This window comes from Neofelis nebulosa, chromosome 4 (assembly GCF_028018385.1).
Source record: "Neofelis nebulosa isolate mNeoNeb1 chromosome 4, mNeoNeb1.pri, whole genome shotgun sequence".
Classification (NCBI taxonomy): domain Eukaryota; kingdom Metazoa; phylum Chordata; class Mammalia; order Carnivora; family Felidae; genus Neofelis; species Neofelis nebulosa.
The window spans coordinates 169,965,050-169,992,304 of NC_080785.1; the positions used below are offsets into that span (position 1 = coordinate 169,965,050).

The 27,255-nt window shown below is 60.5% G+C and overlaps 2 protein-coding genes across 2 annotated transcripts; both read right to left on the reverse strand.

Annotated features, from left to right (window-relative positions):
• Window positions 1-5,841: 5,841 nt before the first annotated feature.
• On the reverse strand, window positions 5,842-14,140 carry CDC34 (cell division cycle 34, ubiqiutin conjugating enzyme). The gene is made up of 5 exons (XM_058728659.1): window positions 13,964-14,140; window positions 11,087-11,173; window positions 10,881-10,978; window positions 9,972-10,106; window positions 5,842-6,909 (listed from the first exon to the last, which is right to left on the reverse strand). Exons 1-5 carry the CDS (start codon window positions 14,138-14,140, stop codon window positions 6,696-6,698), a joined length of 711 nt encoding a protein of 236 aa, XP_058584642.1. The 3' UTR covers window positions 5,842-6,695.
• Window positions 14,141-20,199: 6,059 nt separating this feature from the next.
• TPGS1 (tubulin polyglutamylase complex subunit 1) lies at window positions 20,200-27,197 on the reverse strand. The gene is made up of 2 exons (XM_058728658.1): window positions 26,825-27,197; window positions 20,200-21,020 (listed from the first exon to the last, which is right to left on the reverse strand). Exons 1-2 carry the CDS (start codon window positions 27,160-27,162, stop codon window positions 20,483-20,485), a joined length of 876 nt encoding a protein of 291 aa, XP_058584641.1. The 5' UTR covers window positions 27,163-27,197; the 3' UTR covers window positions 20,200-20,482.
• Window positions 27,198-27,255: the final 58 nt, after the last annotated feature.

Sequence of the window (27,255 nt, forward strand, 5' to 3'; positions counted from 1 at the left end):
TCCTGCCCTCCCTGGGCTGGGCTGAGGACAGATCTCGTGGGAAATATTAGGGCCACCAGGCAGTCTTTGCTTTTGTTTATAAAACCAAGCTGTCCTCTCCAAGGCCCAGTTTTCTGATTCCCTCTCTGGAAAGTCTTCCCTGTCTCCTCCCACTGGTCAGATGGATCCCTTTGCTGCTCAGTCCTGGCCCCACCTGGGGCAGGAGAAGCCTTCTAGGGCCACTCCATTGTCAGATTTAGCAAATAGAAAGGCAGGACACCCAGGTACATTTGAATTTCAGATTTAAAAAAAAAAAAAAAAAGAGTGATTTTAAAAGTATCAGTCTATCCCATGCAGTATTTGGGGTAGACTTATGCTAAAATGTATCTGTTCTATATCTGATCTGCTCAAAAGCAGCCCTGCTCCATTACCCGCTGTCATTTCCCTCATTTGCACTGGTCCCTTCTGTGACCTCGTGTCCAACCCACCTGTGTGTGAGAGCAGGGACACAGGGTACCCTCCTCACTCCGCGCCCCCACCCCTGGCCTCTAGGCCTGCACCCTCACTGGGACGGGCCCAGGTTCCGGATCTGGACGTCTTCCTCAGACAGAAAAGCAGGGAAGCAGCCCAGCTCTCTGGCCTGTTTCTGCAGCTTTGTTCTGTGCAGCAGCCGGGCTGGGGGTGCGAAGAAGGCAGGGAGCCCGTCCTCTGATGCAGAATCTCTGGAGACCCATAAACCTTGCCCCTGCCGACCCCTCAGGCCTCACTGGCCTGTGTCCTGCCTCGGAGTCCTGCCGTGTGGTGCTGCTGGCTCCCTCCCTGCACCCCAGTGACCACCAGACTGTCCTGGGCAGCGTGTCTTCAGGACCTCAGCCCCAGCATGCCACCCCTGCCCCATCACAGGACACGGCGTCTGCTCTGGTTCATTTGCCTTCTGCTTTTTCTTCCAAAACCTCTCAGGGGCGCCCAGCCAGCTCAGTCAGAGGTGTTTGCAGCTCTTCACCTTAGGGTTGTGAGTTCAAGCCCCACTTTGGGCTTAGAGGTCACTTAAACGTACAAAACAAAACAAAACAACCCTCAAACTCACAGATGAGGAGATGACATCAGACTTTCATTCTGTTACCCATCTGTCCACTGCTAAAATGTTTCAGCTTAGTTTTTTATGTGCATTTTTCTGAAAGGGGGAGCTTTGAAATCCACCCCCTCCAGGCACTGACTGAAGGAGGACAGGGCAGGTTTTATTCTGGTGTTAGGGAGCCCTGGGAGGGGTTTGAGCCAGGGCGGTCCCTCCTCTGTTGTGTTCTAGGGAGACATCAGAGCCGCCCAGGGGAGAGGGGCCTGAGAAGAGGGCCAGGAGCGGACAGGGCAGGCCCTGTCCTACGGCTGACATCCTGACGAAAGGGTTATTCTGGCACAGACCCAGAGCAGGGGCCATGTGATCTTGGGGGCAGACTCGGGATTGACACAGCCACAAGCGAGCCCCGGGGCCTCCAGGAGCTGGAGGAGGCAGGAAGGACCCTCCCCACTGGAGCCTGTGGAGGCGGGGAGCCCATCTCTGACTTTTGGCCTCAGAATGTGGGAAGATAGAGTCCCATTGTTCTGAGTTCCTGCTGTGTGGCTTTGATGCCCCAGATCACACTGTGTCATCAAACCATCAGAGACCACCTTGGGCGGGTGCTGAGTCCCCAGGCAGGCAGGGTGGGGCACCTGCTTATTCCTGTTGGTGGCCTCCCGTTCACCTGGGGGTCAGTTGGGGGGGGGGCGGGGGGAGGAGCCCTGCTGGGCCAGGAAGGAACAGCCAGGCGGGGAGATAAGCCTTCTCCCGGGACAGCAGCAGGCGGGCCTCCCCTAATCTGCAGCCAGTTGGAGCCTTGCCAGAGGCCTCGGCGCGAAGGAAGAGGAAGCTGCTTGGTGCCTGGGAGCACACCTCTAAATGCAGTCTCACCTGAGGATGTCTGTTGAAGAACAATAAAAACCATAGCTTCCTGCAAAACCAGTGGGGACCTCGGTCTTAATGGGCGCGTGTGGGCAGACAAGTGCTTCAAGGCAGTTCACAGCAGCCAATGAAACAGCCCCAATGTCCATCAGCAGGTGGATGGACACACACAAAAGGTGGACGTCCACTGCGAAAGGTTCATGTCCCTCAGCTGCGAGCAGGAGCCAGGCGCCCACCCCCGCCGCCCCATGGACAGACCCTGAGCACACGACACTCAGGGAGGGAACCAGACGCGAGGCGCCACACGGGGGTGTGAGTCCATGTGTGTGAAACGTCCAGAACAGGCTCATCCACGGACAGAAGGGGGTTCGTGGGGGAGGGGCTGGGCGGTGGGGCGTGACTGTGTGGGGACAGAGTTGCTTTCTGGGGAGATGGAATGTTCCAGAGGTGCTGGTCACACAACCCGGTGAATGTACGAACACCCACTGAATTACACACTCTGGATGGATGTTCAGCATTTGCAGGCCCGGCCCCGAAGCGCCCTGGTGGGGGCCCACCCCGGAGGGTCAGCCCCCAGCCTGCCATGTTGCACTGGGCTCCTGTGGACACTGGGCAAGGCCAGGACCTCTGGTCCTGCTACAGGTGACAGGAAGGGGTAGGTGAGTGGGGATGGGGGGAGGAGAGCAGTGGAGGATGGGAAAGCCGGGGGAGGGGGTCCTGGGATGCAAGCTGTTACCCCTCCAACCTGCCCGCAGCACCTTGAACATCTTGAAGGTATTCTCCATACTGGAGGCCAGTTGTACTCTGGGTGCTAGGCTGTGGCCCTGATGCTTCGCATAAGGCTGCTGTTGTGTCCTGGGGACGCCCCGCAGCCTGCAGCCCCCTCCTGGCTCCTGTCTGGCCAGTCTTCCCCTGTTCCCACCGCTGCCCCGAACTCCAGAAGGCGTGTGTCCAAAAACGCCAAGCCCCTGGCTGGGTTCCCCTCAGCAGGGGCTCCGGCCTTGCCCCGTGCGTGGGCTCTGCCTCAACCAGTGATTTGTCCAGAGGCCAGCATGAAACCTAGGCTGGGTCCAGCAGCACTAGAAACAAGCTCTTTCCATGGGACCCGAGGGGCAGCCGTCCTTGCCGCCAGGAGAGAAAGCCTTCATGATCCCACGGCTGAGAGGCGGCAGGTTCGTGAGGACCTCTTGTGAGCACTGGGATTCCGCTGTGCCTGACGCTTGTGTCCTCCCAGACTCTGCAATTACAGGAGGCACCGGGGGCCTTTTGGTTACCCGAACCGGTGTAGTCTGGGGTCTTTGGTGCTGGCTCCAGGATGGGTTTATCTGGGGGCTTCACCATGGCATGCAGGCCCCAGGTTCCTCTGGTGTGGACTTTGCCACCCTTGTGGGTCAGCTCTGCCCCTGTGGCTAGGTGGGAGGCACAGTCCTGAGCGCATGAGGACTGCCCCCCAGCTCTGCACAGGCGGGCTCTAGCTTTCTGCAGCGAGACCAGTATGGGCGAGGAGTGGGGGGCAGACCCTGTGGTGATGTGAATCTCAAGGGTGTTGCCCCTGGGGAGAGAGCCAGGTTAGGGGCAGGGGCCCCACCCCCTCCTGTGACGTTGCTACCTCAGCTCTGAGGCCCCAGACACCTGATGTTACTAGCCTAGCAGTGGCCCCAAGTCCCCGTTTCCTGAGAGGTTCAAGTTGACAGTCAGGGGCCGTCCCCATCTTGCTCTGGCTCCCACTCACCTGCACACAGGCCCCCAAGGCCAGCAGAGGGGCTACGGGCTCCCGTGGTGCCCAGGAAGTCAGCTCAATGAAGACCGTGGTCTGGAACCTCTTCCGTGGGGATGCTCCAAAGCAGCTCTCGCCCTCTGGACTTGCCGTGATTAGCCTGTCGGCCTGCGTGGGCCCAAGGTGACAGGAGCACACCTGAGAACGAGGGCCACTCAGTGGAAGCTGAGCCTGGCAAGTGACGGTTTCTTCTTGCAGATCTAGCGGATTAACGGATTACCACACATTCAGGGCCTGAAGCCACACAAGCTTATTCTTTGACAGCTATGGGGCCAGAAGTAGGAAACGGGCCTCACGGGGCTAACGTCCGGGTGTGGGCAGTGCTGGCTCCCGTGAAGGCTCCGGGGGAGACCTGCACCCCTGCCTGCTCTGGCTCTCAGAGAGCTCTCTGGCTCTCAGGTTACGGGATCAGGGCACGGACATCTCTGGAGCTGTTATTCTGGCGACCACAGGTCTGGGGAGAGACTGCACAGAACCAGCGCCTTGATCAGGCTATGCCTGAAATCCCTGGCCTTGTCACTCACAGAAGCCAATTAAATTCCTTTCTGTTTAAGTCAGCTTGAGTTGGGCATTTTGTCCTGCTACCGAAGGGGTCATTATAAAGGAGAGGTGGCCAAAACAACTGATCACAACAGGCAGATGAATTCACCCAGGTGCAGAGACTCTGGAAACCATTACCGCCCATTTGGTGGCATCCTGTCCTCACCCAGTCGGGTGTGTCAGGCCAGGGATGAGTTCAAGAAAAATCAGTATTTATAGAGTGTGTTCACATGTCCTGTCTAGTTTAGCCGTAACCACCCCCAGGAAGTAGGCTCCATTAGTATCCGGACGGTCAAATCGAATAACTAAAAATAGAGTTCTTGGAATTTCAGATAAACAACAAATACTTTGTAAACATGTCCCCAACACTGCACAGGACATATACCCACTATATTACCACTATATATATATATATATATATATATATATACAGTAAGAATGATTTGTTTATCTGAAATTTATATTTAACTGGGCAACCCTAATTATTTTAAGGTTTATTTTTCAGAAAGAGAGACAGTGAGGGGCGCCTGGGTGGCGCAGTCGGTTAAGCGTCCGACTTCAGCCGGGTCACGATCTCGCGCTCCGTGAGTTCGAGCCCCGCGTCAGGCTCTGGGCTGATGGCTCGGAGCCTGGAGCCTGTTTCCGATTCTGTGTCTCCCTCTCTCTCTGCCCCTCCCCCGTTCATGCTCTGTCTCTCTCTGTCCCAAAAATAAAAAAAATAAAAAAATGTTGAAAGAAAGAGAGACAGTGAGAGAGCAGCAGAGAGAGAGAGAATTCTCAGCAGGCTCTGAGCTGTCAGCACAGAGCCCAGTGTGGGACTCAAATTCATGAACCGTGAGATCGTGACCAGGGCTGAAGTCGGGACGTCTAACTGACTGAGCCACCAGGCTCCCCCGGGCAACCCTGATTATGATCTCTGTTTTGCAGATAGGTTATGGGATGTGAACCCCAAGGCCTCAGGTATCAGTCAGATCTCTGTGCAGAAGCTTCCATGGCAGCTGTGTGGGGGACGGTATGAAGGGAACACGATTCCCATGGAGACGTGGGGTCCGCGCCCCTCCCCTCGGGTCTGGGTGGGTGCCCGCCCGTGTCCAGCCCTGTGCAGAAGTGGTGCGTGTGACCCCCGAGTGATTGAAGCGGCCTTGCTCCCGGGGTCCTCCCGCTGGAGCCCGTGCCGCCGTGCTGTGAGCACACCCGGACAGGGTGGGGCGGGGACGGACCACCCCACCGTGCCGTCCGCTTCCAGACCTCCACCAAGGTCTTCTCGTGCGGGCTGCCAGCCCCCCACACCGCTCCCCGGAAATGCCTCTAGGCTGAGGTGAAGGGAGTGCCCAGCCTGGCCTCGGCGCCCTGTGGAGGTTATGAACATGAGCCACTGGCCTGGCCCTGCCTGCACCTGCTCAGCACACGGGCGAGGGTCACACGCCCAGGCTCCCACTCCGGAGGCTGGGTCGCTGGTGATACACCACAGAGCTCAGAGGCCCAAACTAGGTGCAGGAGGAGCGGGAACAGGTGTGGCTGCCACAGTCCCGCCGAGAACACCACTTGAGTCCAGAGGGGCCCCTCCCCGCCCTGCACTTCCCTCCGGGTTTAAGAAAAGCCAGAGATGAAGAGTGAAACCTTCCACGTTTTAATGGAAAAACATCATTCAGGTTAAAACACCACCAGACCGCGAGGGCAAACCGGGAAAGGCGTGTGCAGGCCACTGTGGGGATCTGTGTGCACCCTGGATGTACCTGCCCCTCTGGCCCGTCCCCCACCTGTGTGGGGTCGTCTGAGCCCCAGGCGCAGTGACTGGTCAGGCTGGGCGTGTGCTCGTCTGACCCAAGGGGGGGCCTCGGTCCTGATGCCATCTGACCCTGAGCCCAGGCCACTCTGGACTTAACAGTTACACTGAAATGAAGCCACCGGGCCTGGGTGACACCAGCACACACGGCTCCTTGGGGGTGCTGTGGCCACAGAGGGGCTGCCTGGGGCCCGATGGCCAGCCCCGCCAGCAGACCAGCCGGCCCCGGGTGGGAATCTGGGGCCGTGACCCGGCCCGGACGGGGTGCCTGGTGGCACACCGCTCTCTGCGGTCCTTCGGGAAGGCCAAGGACAGGTTGGTTCTGTAGCTGCTCATAAAGTCGTTTTATTTAGATTCCAAACAAACCAAAGCAGAGAGAAGAGGTGACCACAAGTGAATCCGTCAGCGCGAGCCGCAGGCCCAAGTCTCTGGCTCGGCCAGCAGGAGCTGAACACGCACACAGGCGGGTCCGCGTCCCTCAGGCCACCGCCGCCCAGGCCCGCCCCACCTGGCGGGCTGCAAGGGACCCGGGACACACGCGCGCGCGGGAAGGGAGGGCGACGCCCGGGAGGAGACCACCCAGGGGGCCGGGCAGCACCCCTCCCATGGGGCAGTCTCGCCACACAGTCCGGGGCTGCTGAGGTAAACTCTGTACGTTTATTCTTGGGGTCGCCCTGTCAGGACTCCTCGTTGCCGGAGTCGTCCTCGTCGTCCCCGAAGCAGCTGTCGGCCTCAGCCTCGGGCTCGCCGTCCTCGTAGTAGTCGTCGTAGAAGAGGTCTGAGCCCTCGTCGGGCGCTGGCGCCTTGGTCTTCACACAGTACTCAGCCAGCGTGGTGGGCACCTTCACGCCGTCCCGCTCCGCGTCCACCTTGGTCCCCAGGACCTGCTTCCTGCGGGAGACACGGGCCCACGGGTCACCGCTCTGTCTCCTCGGGGCCCCGCAGGCAGGAGCACGGACCCCACAGGGGAGGGCCCCTTGAGCCACCAGACAGGAATCCTGGAGACCGGCGGCACCCCGTGGGAAGGTGAAGCCACTATCGCGGTTCGAGCCGGCAGACGTCAGCCACCAGGGGCGACGGGACCGGGACTGGACCAGATCTCCAGCTGCCTGTGCCGGCCGGACAGGGGCGGAGCGGATGAAGAGGGCCAACGCCAGGGGGAAACGGGGACAAGGGAACGCGGGCCCGGGAGGTGACAGGCGCCATGGGTCACGCCCAGGACAGAGCAGACAGCTCTCCTGGGGACTCGGCGTGGCGCCCCCATGAGCTGTGGCAGGGTGGACACCGAGAGCCCACGTCCCAGCACAGGTGACACCCCAGACGGACACCCTGCAGCATCGCCCCACTGGGGGGGGTGGGGCCCTCCAAGTCAGCCGGCTCTGCCCCCGTTGTGCGGGGAACACACTTGGCGGGGGCGGGGGGACAGGCAGGCAGAAGCGCCCGTCACAGCCTTGCTCACGTGGGCGCATGTGAGCCAGCCCACGGGGAGTCTTCAGGGATAAAAACAGTCTGGTTTTAATTTTGGCACCACGTGGGAGGTGCTGGGAAAAACTGGGGCGAAGAACAGGCCATGTGGGCAGGACCCCCCGCCACGGAGCTGAGCCGAGCGCCCTCGCCCCGAGACCCCACGAGGGTCCCGCACAGCAGCACCGGGAGGCCTGCAGAGCACCCGGCATCACTCGTGGCAGACACCCGCTCGGCGCCTCCTCACTTCCACAGACCCAAGGCTGTGACCCCGCCCGGCATCGGGGGACAGCTATCCTGGGACGACAACGGGGGACAAACAAACGGGGGAAGGGGCTGCCCTACACGCACATGGGTCACCCTGGGGCCGCGTGTGTGGCTTGGGGGGGCTCTGATGCACTCAGGTCACACGTGCAACACCGCACAAATCGTCCAGAAAATTCTGCTCACGTAAAATACCACGGAAGCAGCAAAAAACGGGCCAGGTCTACGGACGAAAACCGGCACAACTTTACTCAGAGGAAAGAGAACCAAAATCCACAGAAACGGCCTTGCAGCTACGGGCTGTGGACCCCTGACACCTGCGTCTGTCCAGCGTGAAGCACGAGGCGGCAGGGAGCTCTGGCACACGGTGCCCAACAGCGTGTGAGGCCCGTGCACGTGCACGGCGCTGTTCTCCACGTTTCTAGCACGCAGATCAGCGGCTGCCAGGGCAGGGTGGTGGCGGACGTGGGTGTCTGGAAGGCTACACAGAAACTGTCAGGTATTAGTGTTACGGGGCTTCCTTTTCGTTTCTCTCAGGATGTGTGTGTTTCTCTATCACGAACACGTTTGACTTCTCAGCACACAGTTGTTTCTGGGGCTTCGTCTGTGTGAACTGTGGCAACTTAAAGTGTATGGCGGTGAGTTTTGACCCACTTGTGTCTTGAGACGCTGCCCCACAAGCGAGGTCGCAAGCATACCCCTGACCCCCGGAGGTTCCGCCGTGTCTTTTGCATTCTGCCCCTCTGACAGACACCAACGTGCTTTCTGAGGCTACGTGGACAGGCCCCGGCCTGCTCCCTCCTCGCCTGCGGCTATACGCCTGGGTCGTTGACAGCTTTGGCAAATCGAGACTGTTCTGAACATTCGTGTGCGTACCGGTGTGGACACGCGCCCCCGTTTCTCTTGGGTAAATACTCAGACCTCAAGTGGCCGGGTCCTAATGCAGGTGTGCACATGACTCACCCGTTTTTTTAATTAAAAGGTAAATGACGGGGGGTGGGGGGGTGGTGCCTGACTGGCAGGGTCGGAAAAGCATGTTTGATCTTGGGGTCATGAGTTCAAGCCCCACGTTGGGAGATTACCTAAATAAAACTTAAAAAATGACAAACTGAAAGGGCATCTAGGAAAAACCTAACAAAGGGTTAAGCCTGTCATGAAACGAGTCAGTAAACCCGCATTAAAAAGCAACAATGGACAACAGACACAGAGCAGCTCACACAAATCCAGGGAGAGAGAAAAGGGGGTGAAGCACAAGCAGCTCTAGGCCCTAAGCAGACAGCGTGTGCACCCAGGGCCTTAGACCAGGTTCCCACCCTGGTCCCGCACCTGCCCGCTGAGTGTCCATCCTGTGCAAAGGTCCCTTTCCAAGGGTGCTCACCTGTTTATTCGAAGGGGAGAGCACTGGAAATGACCACCCGCCAGGTGGAGGATTAGTCCTGGCCAATCCCCAAGTGATGCATCGCTTTCCTAACCAGACAAAACTTATTTTCTAGAAAAGATAGCAATTTTGTAAGTGCGCTGGTATCATGATCATTTTCTGCCTTTAGGAAATGATTCCAAGCTTCAAAATTACAAACGTAAATGACGTTCACAGCAAGAAACCAAGATACAACGTGACATAAACCAGGCCTCAGTAGTACACAAAACCTACGTTCCCGCCCAAAAGAAAGTAGGAAAACAGAGTTGATGTCAGGAGCAGGTACCCGAAGGACTGTGGTCCCGGAGCACCCGTTTGTAGATAGGCACCAGGGGCCAAAATGCAGACAGGAGGCCCCGCAATGCTTGGGAGAGGTTCCCCAGGAGGGAGGAGAGAGGGACCAGGAGAGTCTCTGCTATTTTAGTTACAAAGCAAAGAAACCGCAGTGAACCCTTGTTAAAGCCTGGCGGTCACCACTCAGGGGCTTCTGTATGTACGTGCCACCAGGTCTGTGCGCAACACATGTGCACCACAGGTGCTCTGAATGCACACACCGTGTTACACATCTCACAGGCATTAAGCTACACATCTGCGACACACACTGGGGCACCTCACCGTGCAACAGAGAAAGAGAACACCCATTTTCTTTAAAAAAAAAAAAAAAGGGGGGGGGGCAAGGAGACCAGCAGAAGAACCAAGGTGTAGGCTTCAGGCTGGCTGGCTCCTCCCCAGGGCTGCAAGTCCCTACTGGGACTGCTGGCCATGAGCAAGCTGGAGGTGTGTGGGCCTGCACAGAAGCCCTCCTCACCTGATGATGTCCGTGTACTCCCGGTCCTTGCCTTTGCTCTCTTTCCACTTCCTGTACATCACAGAGGCATCCACGTTCGCCGGTGAGAAGGTGTTAGGTTCGTTGAGGAGGGAGATGACGCTCAGCAGGATGGTCCTGGGGAAGTAGGGAGTCAATAGGTGCAGGGCGTTTTTGGCCCACGCCACCCACCTACGAGCTGGGCTCTCAGGCCACGCCCAGGCCCAAGCGTCACTGGGGAGCTTCCGGACACTCTGAAGCCAGCACCTGCCTGGGGACCCTCACAGCCCCCCAACCCTGCAGATGATATCTGACTGGACTTCTCGTTGTCCCTTTTTGTCTCAGGCCCCAAGAACAGCAGGGTCCGGCCCCCCTCCCCCAGTCCATCCACCTGCCCGCCCAGCTCCCAGGACAACATGACGTGGGAGCAGCTGAAGCCAGGACCACCTTTGTCCCACATGCCCCTATCCCCGAGGCATCCTGCGGGCAAACAGGTCCCTCTGTACCACCAACTTCTACTATAGTTCGGGCTGGACTAAAGACATGCAGGCTGCGAGGCAGGGAGGCCAGCCCACTCAGGATGAGCAGCTCAGCCCTGAGACGGAGGGGAGATCCCAGGGGCAGGCAGAGGGGCCATGGGAGGGAAGACACAGACCCGAGACTCCCAGGGGCTGTTTCTCATGGTGGATGGGGCAGGGGGCACCAAGAAATGAGAGGAGAGGCTAGGAGAATTGGTCCTGGGGTCTTTGGGGCCCCCAGTATCCTGGTGGGAGGCCAGTTTGGACAGATGCCACGGTACTCTGGCGAGTCATGGCCCTGAAGAGGCCCCGAAGGAGCAAGGTCAGGAATGCTGCGGGGGCCAGGGGTCCACGTGCTGACCAGTCCCTCCGGCAGGGTCTGGCCCAGCCTCACCTGACGTTCTGCGTAGGGTTCCAGCGCTCTGAGGGCAGCTCCCCACTCTGGGGGTCATCGACTGGGGGGTGGAGAATGGAGATGCACACATCCCCCGTCTGTGTGAGGACAGGAGAGAGGGGTCAGCGCCCACAGCACTGCCACCAGGCAGCGCAGTGCCCTCCCCACTACAGGGGAGCCGGGAGGGGCCTGCCCGGTGGGCTCACCTCGTAGATGTTGGGATGCCACATCTTGGTCAGGAACCGGAAGGCCGGCGGGGAGTAGGGGTAGTCGATAGGGAACTTGAGGCGTGCCTGGGGAGGGGCAGAGAGCAGAAGAGCTCAGCCAGTGCTGGCCAATGCTCAGGGACTGTGCCCACGAACACACAAACAAGGACACTGGCCAGGACAGACCCCCCGTTGCAGGAGGACCGCCTGGACCCTGCTGGTCGCCCCTCACAGACCCCCCCAGGACTCTTTGGGGTGGCCTGAGCGGACCCTGGCCCCCCTCCTGCTGCTGAAGGGCAACTCCAAGGCCATTCTTGGCCTAGACCCGTGGGAGGGGCCAGGAGCCAGGCCCCAAGGGAGCTGTGCACCCCCAGCATGGCGGCGACTCCTAGGCCTCAGTTTCCAGGCTGTGGGGAAGGTTAAAAATAGATGTGTGTTCACTCGGCAATCATTCCCGACACCTCTGTGGGCTGGGCTCTGTGGGAGGAGATGAGTCAGCGCTGGACGGATGGGCTCTCTGCCCACAAGCATCCATCCTGGGGGGCCAGGAAGGCAGACAGGAAGGTCCTGGGGCAGATTGGGGAGGGCTGCCTGCCGAGGCCTCAGCAGGTGAAGGAGCTTCGTTTGCGGCTTGAGCCCCAGTCCCAGACATGGGGATGTCTGGCCTAGGGTCCTGGTGGTTCTCCAGGCTCTCCCCGGCGAGCCAGTGTGCTGGGAGCCAAAGCTGGGCTCCTCTGCTGGAGCTTCCCAGGCCCATCTCTGGAGAGTCACCCTCCTGGGCAGGGGCACGGGGGCATTTAGAAGTCCCTCTGTTCCTGGGTGATTGTGCTGAGGCCTGCGAGGCAGGTAACTTGCTGGTGACTGCAGAGCAAACCCGGAGCTCAGAACCTGCCCTACAGGTTTCTAAGCCATGGCCCCGAGGACAGCTGTTCTCAAACACCCAGCAAGTCCCACCTCATCTTGTCTCAAGCGTCCCCAGAGATGCCTTCACTACTGAGCAAACTGAGGCTCAGAGAAGGAAAGTACCTTGCGCAAGGATACACAGCAAGCAAGCTGGGAGGAGGTTGTTGAACCGCGTCTCTCTGGCACCCCCTTGAGTACACTGCGTTGCCCAAATGCTCACCATGGCCCATGAAGGACAAGGAAGGCGCCGCAGGAAGTGGCTGGGAAGCGGTGGTGGCCGCCAGGCACTTCCCAGTCTGGCTGTTCCACACCTGCTGCAGAGGGTCTCCCCACCCAGTCACGCCTCGACAGGAGGATCAGGGTGGGTGCCAAAACCACCCCGGGTCCCCCGCCGGCTTCTCTGAGGACACAACACAACACAACCTACGGCAGATGTGTTCGAATCTGGCAGGGCCCCACCCCCAGTCCCTTCTTCTCCAGAAAAACGGGACAATCCCCCAACCCTAGTGTGGAGGATCCCCTGCAACCAGTTAGCAAAAGTCAGAAGCCCACATCCCTTCCTTCCAGATCTGTGAGCTCACTCAGTCTCTTAGTCTCGCTGTTGCCTCAGGGTGGGACTCCACCTCCGGCTCTGAATGGAGCTCCCATCCCTCCAGCCTGAAGCACACAAAGGAGGCTGGGGGAGGGATCTAGTTGGACCACTAGGTGATCAACCCCAAATCCAGTCCCCGCATGCAAGAGGCCGGATTGCTGATGCACAACTCAGGCGGGAGCGGTCCACAGTCCTCCCCCCATCCCACCCCAACACCAGGGGAATCTCAACTCAGGACTCACCCCCAGCAGACCAGGCTGCTCCCTCACAGCCACTGAGCAGGCTCAGCTAAAACAGGAGCCAAAAGTGCAAACGCAGACATGTGTCCTGGGAGTATCACCCACCCCTCCCCCACAGCCAGGCCTAGCTGTGGTTTCTGCCCACCCCCCGCAACCTGGCAGGGCTGGGGGAGGAGGGTGTTCCCAGGCTGAGGGCCCTTTCCCCACCTCTCATGCACGCAGACCCCTTGCCCCATCCCTCTGGCTCAAAGAGCAAAGCCCTACAATCTGACAAGGGTCCTTCCAAGGCCACGTGGGGGCTCAAATGGTGAGATCAAGAAAGCTGCCTGGGTTCTGGCTCAGATCTTCTGTCACACTAGCGGGAAACACAGCCAGTGCCAGGGCCAGCACGCCCTCCCCGCTCCCAGAAAAGAACTGCCCGGGATGAAACTATCACAGGGGACAGACAAAACGACCCAGACGTGAGATTTGAGCCCCAAAAGGACACCTGCTCAGCGAAACCTGAGAAAAGCAAGTTGCGGCAAGAGAGGGGCCCCAGGTTTGGAGGCCAGGGTCCCGGGTCCGTGGGGTTGTTCTCTGAGGTGTGGCTCCCAGGGACAAAGTGGAGAGTGGCAGTGATGCCACCGTCTTGCCTCAACGTTCCCTAGAGAACAACTTACATAAAGCTCCAGAGGAAGCCAAGTGGGCCTGGCCGGCTGCTATCGGGAAGAGTGGCTGCTTTCCAAGCAGGCCCCAGCTGGCAAGGCCCCATCTGAGCCTTTGTTGGAACCCAAACAAGTGGCGGAGCAGCACCCCCAGTCTGGCCTCCCTCCCTCCCTTCCCCAACCCCGTGCTCCCCAACAATAGAGCTTGCTAGGTCTGGGGAGGCTCTTTGTCTCCTCCGGGCAGGGGGCGGGGAAGGCAGCTGAGGGCCCGGGTCCGCCAGAGGCTGAGGTAAGCACGAGCCCCACACCCAAACAAACAGGGAGCGCCCCGAGCCTTCTCTCCGGGGATCCAGCAGACCGGCTGGGAAGGCGGGGGCCTGGAGCTGCTTCCAGGGACGGAAGGGGTGGCCGAGAGAACCACCAGCTAGACCCAGGGAGACGGGGACCGCCGCGGGCACAGAGGCCGGGTGGGAACCGGGACTGCGAGCCGCGGGCTCACCTTGAAGTAGCCGCCCTCGTAGTAGGTGTTGGGGGGCCCGAAGATGGCCACCTCCCAGTTGTACAGGTCGCCCTCGTCCACCAGGGTCACCCGGAAGCCCTCCACCGGCTCCTCCTGCAGCCCCTTGAGCTCGAGCAGCAGAGCCTTCTGCGAGCTGGGCACCAGCGGCCGGGCCATGGCGGCGGCGGCGGCGGCGGCGGCGGCGGCGGCGGCGGCGGGGCCCGGGGTCGGAGGCGCGCTGGGCCGTGGGGCCGCCGCGGAGGCGCGGGACGGGCCGGGCCGCGCGCCGGCCGGGGAGGCGCCGGGGCTGGGGCCGCCGCCGCCGCCTTCCTCCTCTACGCCACCGCCGCCGCCGCCGCTCGAGCCCCCTGAGCGCTCCACTCGCTCTGGCACCGCCGCCCGCCCGGCGCTCGCCTCGGCCTGACCCGCGCGCCCCGCCCCACGCTGCGCCTGCGCGCCGCCGCCGCCCCCCGACCCCCGACTGCGCCTGCGCGCGGCGGCCGGGGCCCGGACCGCACCTGCGCGCCCGCCCGCGGGGCACGCCGGGAAGTGGAGTCCCCGCCCCCGGCCCGCCGAGCGCGAAGGCGCGACCGCGGGGAGGGAGGGGGGTCGAGCGCGCAGGCGCCTTGGAGCTTTCGACCCCCGGGAGGCCGCCGCCGCCCCTCTCTCGGGCTAGCACCCCGGACACCTGTGCGCGGGGAGGCGGGCAGGGTTGGGCTGCGTCGTCCCGGCACGGGCCGCTGAGCTTTTGGGGTCTTTTTTATGACGTCCCAGCACGGGGTGGGGCCGGGGGCGGGCCGGGGCGGGGTCCTTTGGCCCGGGAAGGGAGGACGGAGGCGGATTCCCTTCTCCGGCGGTTCTGAGCGAGCGGAAAGGGCGGCCCAGCCGGCAGTGGGTAGGCGGGAGGGTGGGGTGAGGGAGTGTCTGGGGTCCGCAGACCGGGTCCTCGTTGGGTGCCTCACTTTCTCGAGGCAGAGGTGAGGAGTGACCTCCCTGCTCAATACGGTCCGACGAACTGGAATCCAGAGATGGGCAAGACACTGCTCCCCAGGGAAGCTGGGGAGATCAGTGCACCCCCAATTTCGGGTTTCATTCGGCAGTGTTGATTCAGCACCCATCCTGGCCGAACCCCCCGCCTGAGTCCCACCCTCGGCTGAGCCCTGCTTGTGCCCGAATCGTAGACTGACCTTCCACCCCAGCTTGTCCTTCCTCCCGACTGTGGCTGAGCTCAGATCTGGCTGGTCCGAGGCCTAGACACACAACCCTTGCTGGGACACTTGGGCATGAGAGTCAGACGTGGTGCCCAGGCCAACATCGTGCACAACCTCAGGGTGACCGCTCCCCATGAGAGTGGGCGTTGGGCCAGTGGCGCCTGCTGTGGTCCCGCCCTGGGATGTGCCTGTAGCCTTATTGGCAGGTGTCAGGGGCAGCCAATATCTGCAACACCTTGGGCTCCGCCCTCCTTCAGGTGTCCCAGCTGAGGACAGGCAGGTGTCAACCTGTCTGGGGCAAGGTGAGCAACATCTCCACAGGGGAGAGAGTCAGGGTACTCTGAGAAGGAACCCCGGGCAGAGCTGAGCTTCAGATGGCTGACCCAAGCCTGGGGCTTTGACTGTCTCATCCATAAAGGGGGCTCTGGGCTTCGAGTCTCAGAACCTCTGCCCTCCTTGGAGGCGCGTGGAGTGGGCCCCTCAGCTGTAAAAGGACTGTGTACCCTGTGCCAAGTGCACTCTGACGCTCATTCTCTGCCTATAGCAGCAGTGTCGGCGTTGGGTGTGGTAGCTTATAGATAAACGGTCGTGAGAGCTAATCGTGATTCTTCCAGAGAGGCTTCCCAGGATCTCCCTATGTAATCCCCACAGCCCCACAAAGTGTTGGGTGGGCGGGGTGGCCTTGGAGAGGTAAAGGGAGGTACCAAGTTTATGGCCGCTCCAGCAGGTGCCACATGGGGCCTCATCCCCCAGGAAAGCCTGCTCCTTGGGCTCTGAAATATCCTGGAGAGCTGGTCATCTGGGGTGTCCACAGCACCTTGATTTTCCCTTAGGGGCTTCTCATTCTTAGTCTGTAAGGTTCAAATTGGACTGACCCCCCCAAACCCTGGCTGCAGGGATGGGTCACCCAATCAGAGCGTTCCAAGCCCCTGGCTGCACTGGTTGGTTCAGGAACAGCATGTGGCTAACCATCGAATGAGATGCAGCTCTGGGACTTTTTCTGAGAACACTGGGCTGGGGTGACTGAGTGGGGACCTGGCCTGAGGTTAGGGGACCGTCTTATCACCACAAGCCCTACGAACAAAGGTGGCGCTCGGGGATCCTGATGACCCTGTGTGTGCTACTGGATGCAGCCATGCTGACCTTCTCTGAATGCTCCAGAGGTGCAAGCTGATAAATTACTTTCGTTCTTATGAAGCCAGTTTGATGTGGGCCTCCCATCACGTGCCACAGGAGCGCCCTGCATTCAAACCTAAGTTCTGCTCTGACCTTGGAAATGGCCCTGGGATGCTAAGCCAGGTCTCAGTTTCTCTATCTGTAAAATGAGTTACATGAGATAATATTTGGAAAACTCTTAGCATTGGCCTTGAAGATGTTATGGAGAGGTATACAATGGCATTTTGCTGCAATCATGCCGGTTGAGAAGGAAGACGTGATCTCAGGAGGCAGGGACTGCAGGAGTGGAATAAAAGGACGGACAGGGGGGAATGTGACCCCTCAAGGGTAGAGGGAAATGGAGTCCTAAGACAGAGGCTTCAAGGCCAGTGTGCTCTGGATGCAATAGAACTGGCTTCGAGGTCAGCCCTGCCTTTTCCTGGTTGTGCCATGGGGCCGGTCACTTACTGCGGGAGAGAATAATGCCCCCCTCACCTCCCATAGCCGTCCACATCCTAATCCCAGAGCCTGTGACTATACCACCTCACAGGACAAAAGGGACTTTGCAGATGAGATTAAGAATCTTGAGATGGGAAGAGAGCACCTGGCTGGAGCATGCAACTCGATCTCAGGGTCATGAGTTGGAGTCCGTTGGGCATAAAGCTTGCATTAAAAAGAAAAGGGATCTTGAGATGGGAGATTATTTTGGGTATTCATGGTGGTTGGGCCCTGTGTAATCTACCCCATTCCCAAAGGACCAAAGTCAGACAGATGGGCAGACCCGGTGCTTCTGGCTCTGAGGATGAGGTGGGGCCATGGGCCAAGGACGGCACCTCTGGAAGCCGGAAAACCGAGGAGATGGGGTCCCCGGGGGAGCCAGCCCTGCCTACACCTGGGAGTTAGGATCGGTGAGCCCAGGGCTGTCAGAGAACCAGTGTGTGTAACTTTAAGCCACTGAATTCACGGTGATTTGTAACAACAGTCGTGGGAATTGAATACACTTAGCTCTGTAAGCTTCAGATTCTTCCGCTGGAAAATTGATTGATTGATTCATGACTTCCACGCACAGATCTAGGCCCTGGGGCTACAGAGAACAGGACTAGCAAAGCCTTCCACCTTTGGAGAGGTAGGGAGAGAGGCCATAAACAAATCGGTAAATAAATAGCGATTTTTGGTAGCAATAATTGCCAAGAAGAAAAATACAGTATGGTGAGGCATTAGCAACAGGAGTGGTTGGAGGGTTGGTTTGGAGAGTGGTCAGGGGAGGTGTCCCTCAGGAGGTGGCATCTGAGCAGAGACCAGAATGAAGGGAGGAAGTGAGCCATGTGGGTCTGGAGTAACAGTGTTACAGAGACAGGGGCTAGCACATACAAAGGCCCTGAGGTGGGGACAAGTTGCTTCAGCTAGAGACTGGTGTGCCCGAGACAGAGTGACGGGACAGAGGCAAGACAAGGAGCTGGGGAGTCTCCTGGGTCAGCTTTCTTGAGTGCTGACTTTGCTCACAGGACTTGTGGTGGTGTAATGGCTCCAGAACTCAGGCCAGGTCCTCCCAGCTCAACTGTGTCAAAAACAATCCCAGGGCTGCATCTCATTGGCCATCCAGGAGTCACCTGCTGTTCCAGAAAAGGGCCAGCTGAGGGGGAGGAGGCATCCAGCCACTCCCCCAGACCCGGGTGGACAGGGGGCTTCCACAGTGGCCACAAACTCCAGGGGAGCCCCAGGTTTGGGAGGTCAGCTAGAGGCTCAGTCCCAGATACAGCAGGCCTAGGGTGTCCTTGGGATGTCTCTAGAAGTCCTAGGTATGTGGTTGGTTCTCGAAGGCTGGAGCAGAGCAAGGCAAGGGGTCCAAGCCATGACTTTGAGAACCCTGGCGTCCAGGCGGCAATAGATGCCTCAGGCCGGTGAGATTCTAAGTGAGGAGGATGTGTGAGGAGAGGCCCTGGACAGAGCTGGGGGGCCATGTCCCCCGACCCCCAAAGCTGAGATAAGAGGAGGAGGCCGCCACGGGGCAGGGCAGGAGCATTTAGAGAGTGGGCAAGGGGGTGTTTCCAGAAGGGGGAGGTTTGTAGTGTCGCATGGTCCACACTGCCATGAGGTTGAGGCCAGGTGCGAACGTCGTGTCAGCTTCCCTGGACTCTGGCGGCTGGCAGAGATCAAGCCGGGGTCGTAACGAATGGGACTTCCGGACCTAAGACCACGCATGATGGTGACCCAGGGAGGCAGCGGGCGAGGCTGGATGGGGCAGGGCAATTGTCCTGGCTGGACTTGGCCTCACTCTATTCTGGGGGGCTCTGGAACATGAGCTGCCCCAAAATTAGCTCCACCTGAGGCAAAGGGGCTGGCTTTTATACCCTCTGGCCCTCACTCACTAGCAATGCCTGCCCCAGAAGGAGTGGAGCTTCCTGGGCAGCGTGGCTCCCCTGCAGAGGGGCAGCGGTGAGCCGGGGCAGCAGGGCGGGGGCAGCCTGGAGGGGGCAGCAGGGAGGGGTGACCCAGTACACAGTGCCCACCTCAGCTTCTGAGGTCATGAAGGAGTGACCGCAGAGCTGACTGTTGAGGCCCCCACCTGCCTGGGCTCTGGGACAGGTACGCACCTAATGCAGATGGCCCACCTGTCTACGAGCCGAGTGTGGGCAGGGGCCTCACCCACGATTTGTCCCTGCTGCTGCCCGGCCCCGTGGCGGCTGGGTTGCAAATTTCTGGAGCAATCCCTGTGTGTGGGCGCAGGACAGAGTAGAAGCGTTCCAGCCAACACTTATTCAGCGGCTTGCTTTACCTTAACCTTCCAGTTGCCCATGGCTGCATGATAAATGACCCTAAAGCTTCATGGCAAACACGGTGATCTGTCTCGCTCGTGAATCTGCGCAGTCGGTGCTGCCAGTCGCCTGCTGTCCCACACTCGTGGCTGCTGAGTGAACCGGTGAGCCCGGGGCGGGGGGCATGGGACCTGGCACCTTTTGTGACCTAGCCGTGGAGATCCTGTACAAAAGCCACGCAAATTCAGTGAAAGGGAATGCGGATTTCACCTCTTGATCTGCCTTTCGAGGGAGGGGTGGGGACGTTCTGGAAGCGTGTGGGAACAGAAATGTTGCTGTGGTCGGTTTTGCAAAACACATAGTCAGTGGCCACACTCACAGTTCGCTGATCACCTGGCCTGTGCAGGGGGAGGGATGGGGAGACAAGGTGGTCCTTGCCATCGGTAGCCTGAAAAATGGTTTCGGCTCTGTTCCCATGGGGTCTCCTTCAATCAGAAAAGGGGCCGAGTCCTGGGTCCCATTTACCAGAGTTGGAGGCGGAGGCCACGAGAGTGAGGTCAGCGGCCGGCCACCATTCTGGGCTGGGAATGTGACTCCTCCTGCTCCCAGAGGGGTTCCTCTTGCAAGCAACAGTCCCCTTGGAGGGGAGAGGGGTGCCCAGCGGGTGCTTGGTGAACAGTGATAGGACGGACTTCGCAGGTGTGTGTGGGTTCTGGGTGGACCGACGGCAGGTGACAGAGATGGTGGAGGGTGTGGGTTCTGGAGTACGCCCCTTGCCGGTAGGGTGACCCTTCACTCCTCTGGGCCTCGACTTCCCCATCTGCCAAAATCGGGGTAGTGATTTGCCTTCCTTGGAGGCACATAAGACCTTGCAGGGCTCACACGTGTCCGCCGTTTCCATCATCACTGTCACGATTACCTGCCCAGCCGGACTCTTTCTTCGACAACTGGGGAACCCGTGGCCAGGAACTGGCTGGGTGGGGCACTTGTGGACAGCAGGGCCTCCTGGGTCTCAGCGTTGTGAGTCCAGGGCGCCTCGCTGAGAAGCGGAGGCAGGAGCGGAGAAGCATTTCAGCGGACATGGAGGGGAGGGGAGGGGAGCACACACACCGGGTCGGCCTCGAGCACAGACTTTATTACTGTCGAGGAGAGGGGCCTTTGTGGGGGTGGGGGGACGGGTGCCCACTCCCTGGGACCCTCGGCCTCCCCTCCGAAGGGGCTGGGACACGATTCCAGCTTGGAAGGCGGGCGTGGGGAGGGCTCCCCGCACTCCCCGCTGCATGCAGGGACACTCCAGTTCCGGCCTCAGACCTGCACTCCGCCAGGGAGCAGGTGGCCACCACCTCGTGGTGCCTCCAGCCGCCCAGGGGGAGGAGGCAGGGAAGGCGTGTGGGCGCTCAGCCCACCGGCTTGACCTTGGCTATGAAGAGGGCGGCAGCCTTCTCCAGGAACTCCTCCCGGGTCATGGGGGAGCTGGGCCGCCGAGCCACCAGGGCGCGGTCCATGGCCAGCGCCAGGCTGTCGGGGCCCAGGCGCGAGCCAGCCTCCAGGAAGCAGGCAGGCACAGCAGCCCCGTCGCTGGCCTGCAGGGCCCCCTCCAGGGTGTCCAGCACGGCCTGGCCCACGCGGCGGTCGGCCACAGCCAGCGTGGGGTCCTCCAGCAGCTGGTAGAGGGCACCGGCCCGCGCCACAAACTCCAGTAGCACGAAGCAGGTGAGCATCCCGGCGCGGAAGACGTCCAGCGGCACGGCCTCATGGTCCCGGCACTGGATCTTGTGCAGCAGCGGTGCGACGACCTCCTCGGGGGCTTCCCCGTCCCGGCAGATGCGCTTGAGCAGCTCGCTGTAGGTGCGCCCGTCCAGCCCCGGCTTCTTCTTGCGCCCACTGGCACTCAGGCACTCGTAGGCCACGCCGACGTTGTTGTTGAAGGCCGTCCTGCGGGAGGAGAGGCGTGTTGGGCCAGCTGAGCAGAGTCCAGCACAGCCGTGGGAACCCTCCCCTGTCCCCATCTATCTTCCTCCAACAAACCAGGCCTGGGGGAGCCCCAGGGCCTTTGCACGGACTATGTGCTTTGCCTGGAGTGCCCTTCCCCCACAGGTCCTCCAGCTCCTGAGTTTTTACTGAGATGTCACCTTTCCTGTGGGGACCTCCCCTGCCTCGTCTATTTTTCTCCATGGCAGTTACCACCATCCGACTTAGTGTAAGATGTCCTTTCGGAATGTCGGCCCAGGAACCCTAGTGCCTAGAGCACTGCTTGGTGTATGGCAGGTGCTCTAGAAATGTCTGCTAAGTTAACCAACGGGCACTGCCCCACAGGGACCGTCCGACAATCACATTTACGCTTACGGGGTGGTCACTCTTGGCCAAAAGCTGAGCCCAGCATTTAATACGGATTAGCTTATTTCATTCTGTCACAGTCCCATGGGCCAAAGTAGGCAAACTACACCAGGGGGTCAAGTCTGCCCCAGGCCCCCCCCCCCCCCCCGCTCCGTCTATTTTGTAAATAAAGCTTTATTGGCACAAGGCCTCATGCATCCATTGACATATTGCTTGTGGTCGCCGCAAAGGCAGAGCTGAATGGCTACAACAGCAACTGGGGCACAAAGCCGCCGGCACGGGAGGGGGCTGACCCTGCTGTGAGCTGTCGGCGCAAGGTGGGCATGGCTCAGGTTCCACTGCACGGCCTGGCCGTGCAGGGGGCCTCACGAGCTGATTGGGGAGAACGGCGGTTATGTGCGGGTTGCAGGGTGAGCCTGGGTGGCTGGTTCGCCCCGTGTCTCGCTCCCTCACTGGACTGGCAGCCTAGGGCCTGGCTGGTGGCCCAGCGCTACCGTGGCTGGTGGCCCGTTAGCATTTCCGCCGTGACCAATAGGTACTGAGGCTCAGTGCAGGCTCACGGTCAGGCCAAGGATCCCAGAGAGGAGGGGGCCGGGCAACTGTGAGGCTTACACTCTTCCTCTGTCCGCTCCGCTCCAGGTGAGGGAAGGTACGCAGAGGCTCCACTCACCTCCCGTGTGACCTGGGCACGTCGTCTCACCTTTCTATGGGCCAGTGAGCAATGGACCCCAGCAAATGCTGGCCCGTAAGCAGCGGGTGCTTAGTGGAGGCTGGGCTGGCGCAAGGCCGGTGCTCAGTACATGCTGGTCAATACGTGACCGCCACTGCGGTCATCACTGCTGCCCGGTGTGGGGCTTGTGGGTGGATGTGCTGACCCAGCGAGCTCTGTGGATCGGAGCCCCATGACAGAGGAGGAAACCGAGGCCCAGAGGCTGCAGAAGTGTAGCCTGGGGGGGTCTCTCTGCCAGCTGGGACTCGCTTCTCCGTCGGTTGGGCTACAAACCCCTTTCTCTTCTCACTCATTGGCCCCTCGCCATTGCTGGAGCCAGCGGTCGGTGAGACTGCCCCGGGGAGCGCTGGCGTGGCGTTAGTGCTCACTCCTTTACCACGACTGTCACCCACGTGAGCCGATGCCTCAAACCAGCCCTGTGCAGGACTTGGGTTTTGTTTTTAAACATTTGCTTATTTTTGAGAGAGAGAGAGAGGAAGCACGAAAGTAGGGGAGGCGCAGAAAGAGGGACACAGGATTGGAAGCAGGCTCCGTGATGTGAGCGCAGAACCCAACGTGGGGCTCCAACTCACGAAACGTGAGATCACGACCTGAGCTGAAATGAGCCAAAATCAAGAGTTGGCCACTTACCCGACCGAGCCACATAGGGGCCCCTGCAGGAGCCCAAAACATTAACTCCTTCCACCGGGAGGAGGAAAGAACGTGGGGGAGGTCCGCTGTGAACAGACTCGGCCGTCACCGGCGCCCCCAGCAGCTACGTGTCGCTGCGTAACAAACTGCCCTGAGCCCAGCGGCCTGAAATGGCAGCAAGCGTTCATGGCCTGTTTCTGCGGGTCGGGGACTCGGCAGTGGCTCAGGGTCTCTCGCGAGGCTGCCGTCAGGGTCCCCTGAAGGCTCACACGCCGGCACCCTGGCGCCCGGGCCCATGGCGTCTCCAGAGCCACCGTGCGCCCTCCCCACATGGCAGCCACCCCATCTGACATGCGGGCGCTCTGAAGGCCCACCACACCCCTCAAGTGAGAGGAGCCACAGGATGTGGCTCCACCACCGACAGGTGAGTGGAGCCACGCGCAGTCCTCTCTCGAGCCAGCTTTGGGAGTGACTGTGGTGTCCCCACGGTCCGCTCCCCGCTGCCGTACTTGGGGAAACCAAGCAAGAGTCCGTGAGCACAGCCCCTCGCGGCCACGGCCTCGTGGTGTGAGAAGCAGTCCTTCGTGTCAGGGCTGTTTGTTACTGCCGCGTGACACGGTTTGTCTCGACCGACACCGACGTGGCCCAAGACTCATCTTTTCCAGCCACCGATTCTCTTGAGGGAATTTGCTCCTCCCTAGAGATGGAGACAGCCTGGCGCGAGAAACCCCAGGAGCCGGCCGGGTCCCCTGTTCACCAACCTCCTGAGCCCCCCACCCTGCGGGTCTGGACCATGAGGGTCCTAATGCCTGTGTTGCAGGATAGAGAGATGGAATTCATGCCAAGGACTTAAAACAGTGCCCCATACGTGGGAGGGCCTCCTGCGCTCTGAGCCGCGTCCAGGGCCGCGGTCCAGTGGGCTGTCCAGATGCCGTCTACCTCGCGGGGCAGGGAGACACGCAAAGAGGTCATCACAGTCCCAGGCAGGGTGCTGAGGAAGGAGACACCCGGCCTCCAGGGCACTGGCCTCAAGTCAGCCCCTCACCCACACCGCATGCGGGGCCACCTGGCTCTGGCCACGTCACGCTAAAGAGCGCAAGCATTTGTTTTAAAGATCCGTGTACGTGCGTGTATCTCCAGAATGAGACGTGGAAACATTTCGCTTTAGCCCAGAGGTTCTCAATGGGGGTGAGATCTGGGGACACTTCTGGTTGTTACCACCGGGTGGGTGGAGGCCAGAGGTGCTACTCGGCCCCCGGCAGGGCCTGGGGTGGCCCCACTCAGAGTGAGCTAAGGAACCGGGCTTGGTGGTGCCTTCTGAGCGTTTTCCCGGGTCATGGGGGCGCGAGGTGGTGCTCTTTCTGTGGCGGTACAGTGGCCCAGACGCCCCGGGGGCCCCAACACCCAGCTCGGGCTTGGGCTCTGCCCCTCAGTGGCCACACGGCCCTCAGCAGGTCTCATAAGGCTTGTTTTGTGCTCTTGGGGACTTGGGGCTGGCAGGGGGGTGGCCGGCTGCACACCACTGCCACCGTCACCAATCCCGGGGGGCCAGCGCTTCTGATTTTGCGAGACGTAGGACAAGGGGAGTTTGGATGACTTCTTCCCAAACCTTTCATGCCGATGACAGCCCCAACCTGGCCCAGTCAGCCCCACCGCATCAGGGCGAAGCTGCCCGGCTTCAGCGGGTGCCCCTGGTTTCCGCCCGGGGACTTGCCTGGCCTGGCTTCTGCCTCTGGCCCGTCAGGCAAGGTTCAGGGCTCCTGACTGCACTGTCTTCTGAGTTAGCCACCGGCTCCGTTTCTGGGGGGCCCAGGTGAGCCCCGATGCCAGCGGCAGACATGCCCTTGTTCACTGCACCCTCGGTGGCCCTGCTGTTCCAAACTGCCTCCAGCCAACGGCTCCCATGCCCCCGCACTGCAGTAAACAGAGTCCCCCCCAAACTGCACGTCTATCCAGAACCTGTGACTGGCCTTATTTGGAAATACAGTCTTTGCTGAGGGAACTAGTTCAGGATGTGGAGATGAGATGAGGTGGCCCTACATCAAATGTCCTCAGATGAGAAACAAGAGGACAGAGAGACACAGAAGGAGGGAGGCTTACCCTGGAGGGAGGAGGGCCGCCTGGAGACCCCCGAGCTCGGGAGGCAGGAAGGACCCTCTCCCCTGGAGCCTCCAGAGGGAGCACGGCCCCGGGACACTGACACCTTGATCTCAGACTCTCAGCCTCCAGAACTGTGAGAGAATAAGTCTCTGTGTGTATTTCTCTTTTTTTTAAGATTTTATTTTTAAGTAATCTCTTACACCCAACGTGGGGCTCGAACTTAGGACTCTGAGATCAAGAGTCGTGTGCTCTACCTACTGAGCCAGCCAGGTGCCCCGGATACCTGTTGTCTTAAGCCACCAAGTTTGTGGTAATTTGTCCCAGCAGCCACGGGAAAGGAATAGGGCCCTCCTGGCCTTAAATCCAACAGACGCTTTGCAGCCCTCGTCTACGGGCCGCCTGACGGACACAGGACTGCCCCCAGTCCACAAAGTGCCTCCGTGTGAACTAGGAAAAAGCTCTGCAAAAAGCCATTTATATAAATGTCCTCATTTGTGACTGCCTGTGGGCGAGTGCTTCATGCAGTGATTGACCTGCATCACCGTACACGGTGGCCCTTTTCCTCTCTGCCAAATGCCCCGGGATGCCATTCTCCGCTGGTTCCCGCCCTCATGTCTGGTTGGCCTGATCATGCTTCTTTGCGGGCTCTCTGAGGCTAGGGCTCCTCAGGGTTGGGTCCTGAGCTCTTCTTGGTTCTCCTGAAGCCTTCACACCCCTCCCAGCCGACGACCTCCTGTCCCAGTTGCAGACCTGTCTATTCTCCAGCTGCATGGTTCTCCCGGAGCCTGACTTAGAGTCCTGGAGCAACACTGCACGCTTTCCCCAAACCAATGACCTCCCATCTCAGTGGATGGCCCCATGGGCTACCTGGGACTCCCTTCCCACCCCAGCCCCTGCAGACCTTCAGACACGTGCATGCTCTTCTCAGATGCCCACCCTCCACACCCCTTCCCACACCTGAGACCTCTCCCCAGCTTCTCTGTGCCGTCCTATGGCCTGTACCCATGACTCTCTTGGGAGGCCGCCCAAAGGTGGGCACGTGCTTGAAACGTGCGGGGACCCCCTGGTGATCAGGCTGGAACACTCCCTTGCTTGGCTTCCGCTCCCTTCCTTGGTTCTTCTGGAAGCACTCCCTTATAAAATTACCCACACACAGATGCTTGCCTCAGGCTCTGCTTCTAGGGGCCTCTCTCCAGGGGTCTCAACCAAGACCTAGCCATCCACACCCAGTCATGACCTGGTCTGGTGGACGGTGCATGTCAGAAAGCGTCTCCTCAACCCCCCTGATGTGGACCATTCATTCAATCCATGGTCCTCAACCACCTTCCTTGGGCTCAGAACTGTTGGGGGCGGGCCGTGCTCCCGTGCGGTCACCATGTCCTCCACCCCACCAGGCCTCAGCCACCAGAAGGCTAAGGAGCCTGTGGGTCCCACACTGCAGCTCTACAGCCTCCAGGCCAGTGCGCCCGCCGGCTTCGAGCCTGCAGCCCCTCTCCCTGTGCCTAAAGCAGGCCTCTTTCTGGACACCACTCCTGCCCCATGGGCGCTACCTCCTAGGGTAGGGGTCTTGGGTGACTCCACCGCCCAGCCCTGTAAATATCCATTTTCTGGCCTAACGGATGGGGATGCAACGACGCTAGTGACAACACATCTAGGAAAAAACCTAGCTTGTTAGGACCTGGCTCGGAGGTCTCGCTCCGTGACTTTGGGTGAAGTCCTCTCTGAGCTTTGTGATTTTTAAAAGTGGCGTGGGCTTCAAGGGGGAACTCAGCACCTGCAGAAAGGCATCACAACACACGAAGACGGCCAGAACTACAGGCGCCAGCCCCCCCACTCCCACCCCCCCGCCGGGAGGCTTGCGCACTACAGTGCCCAGCACGCCCGCGGGCAGCGAGCTGGGGCTGCAGGTCCGCAGCGGCGCCGCCCCGGCCCCGCCCCGCACCTCTGGGAGTGGTGAGCCAGGCGAAGGTGCCACAGCGCGCGGCCCAGGCGCTGCTGCTGCAACAGGAGCTGGCCCGGGGGCTCCCCGGCGCCGCCGTTTGCAGGCGAGCGCAGGCCCATGTTCTCGAAGTAGTGCGCCAGGAAGGCGATCGGCTCCTCGGGCCGCGCCTCCAGCACCTTCAGCAGAGCCGCGCGCAGCATCTCCGTCACGCCGACCTGCCGCAGGAAGTCCTCCTCACTCTCCGTCGCTGCCGCTGCCCGGGACACCGCCGGCCGGCCGCTGTCGGGGAAACTGGCCGCCGGAGCCACGGCCGGCCGCCGCTTCTCCACTGCCGCCATCTTCGCTGAGGGCAGCGGGACCGGAAGCGCCGCCGTATTCCACAGTGCGCTGGCGCCTCGGGACGGCCATCTTGGTTAAGGGCAGAGCCCGCC

Bases quoted from the DNA above. Each gene is read 5' to 3' on its own strand.
- TPGS1 (XM_058728658.1), bottom strand. From the start codon at position 27,162: ATGGCGGCAGTGGAGAAGCGGCGGCCGGCCGTGGCTCCGGCGGCCAGT. The intron at 21,021-26,824 runs GTGCGGGGCGGG...CTCCTCCCGCAG, and splicing joins CTGGCTCACCACTCCCAGAG to GACGGCCTTCAACAACAACG.
- CDC34 (XM_058728659.1), bottom strand. From the start codon at position 14,140: ATGGCCCGGCCGCTGGTGCCCAGCTCGCAGAAGGCTCTGCTGCTCGAG. The intron at 10,107-10,880 runs GTGAGGCTGGGC...CTACTTCCCCAG, and splicing joins AACCCTACGCAGAACGTCAG to GACCATCCTGCTGAGCGTCA. The intron at 6,910-9,971 runs GTGAGGAGGGCT...TGTCTCCCGCAG, and splicing joins GAGTACACGGACATCATCAG to GAAGCAGGTCCTGGGGACCA.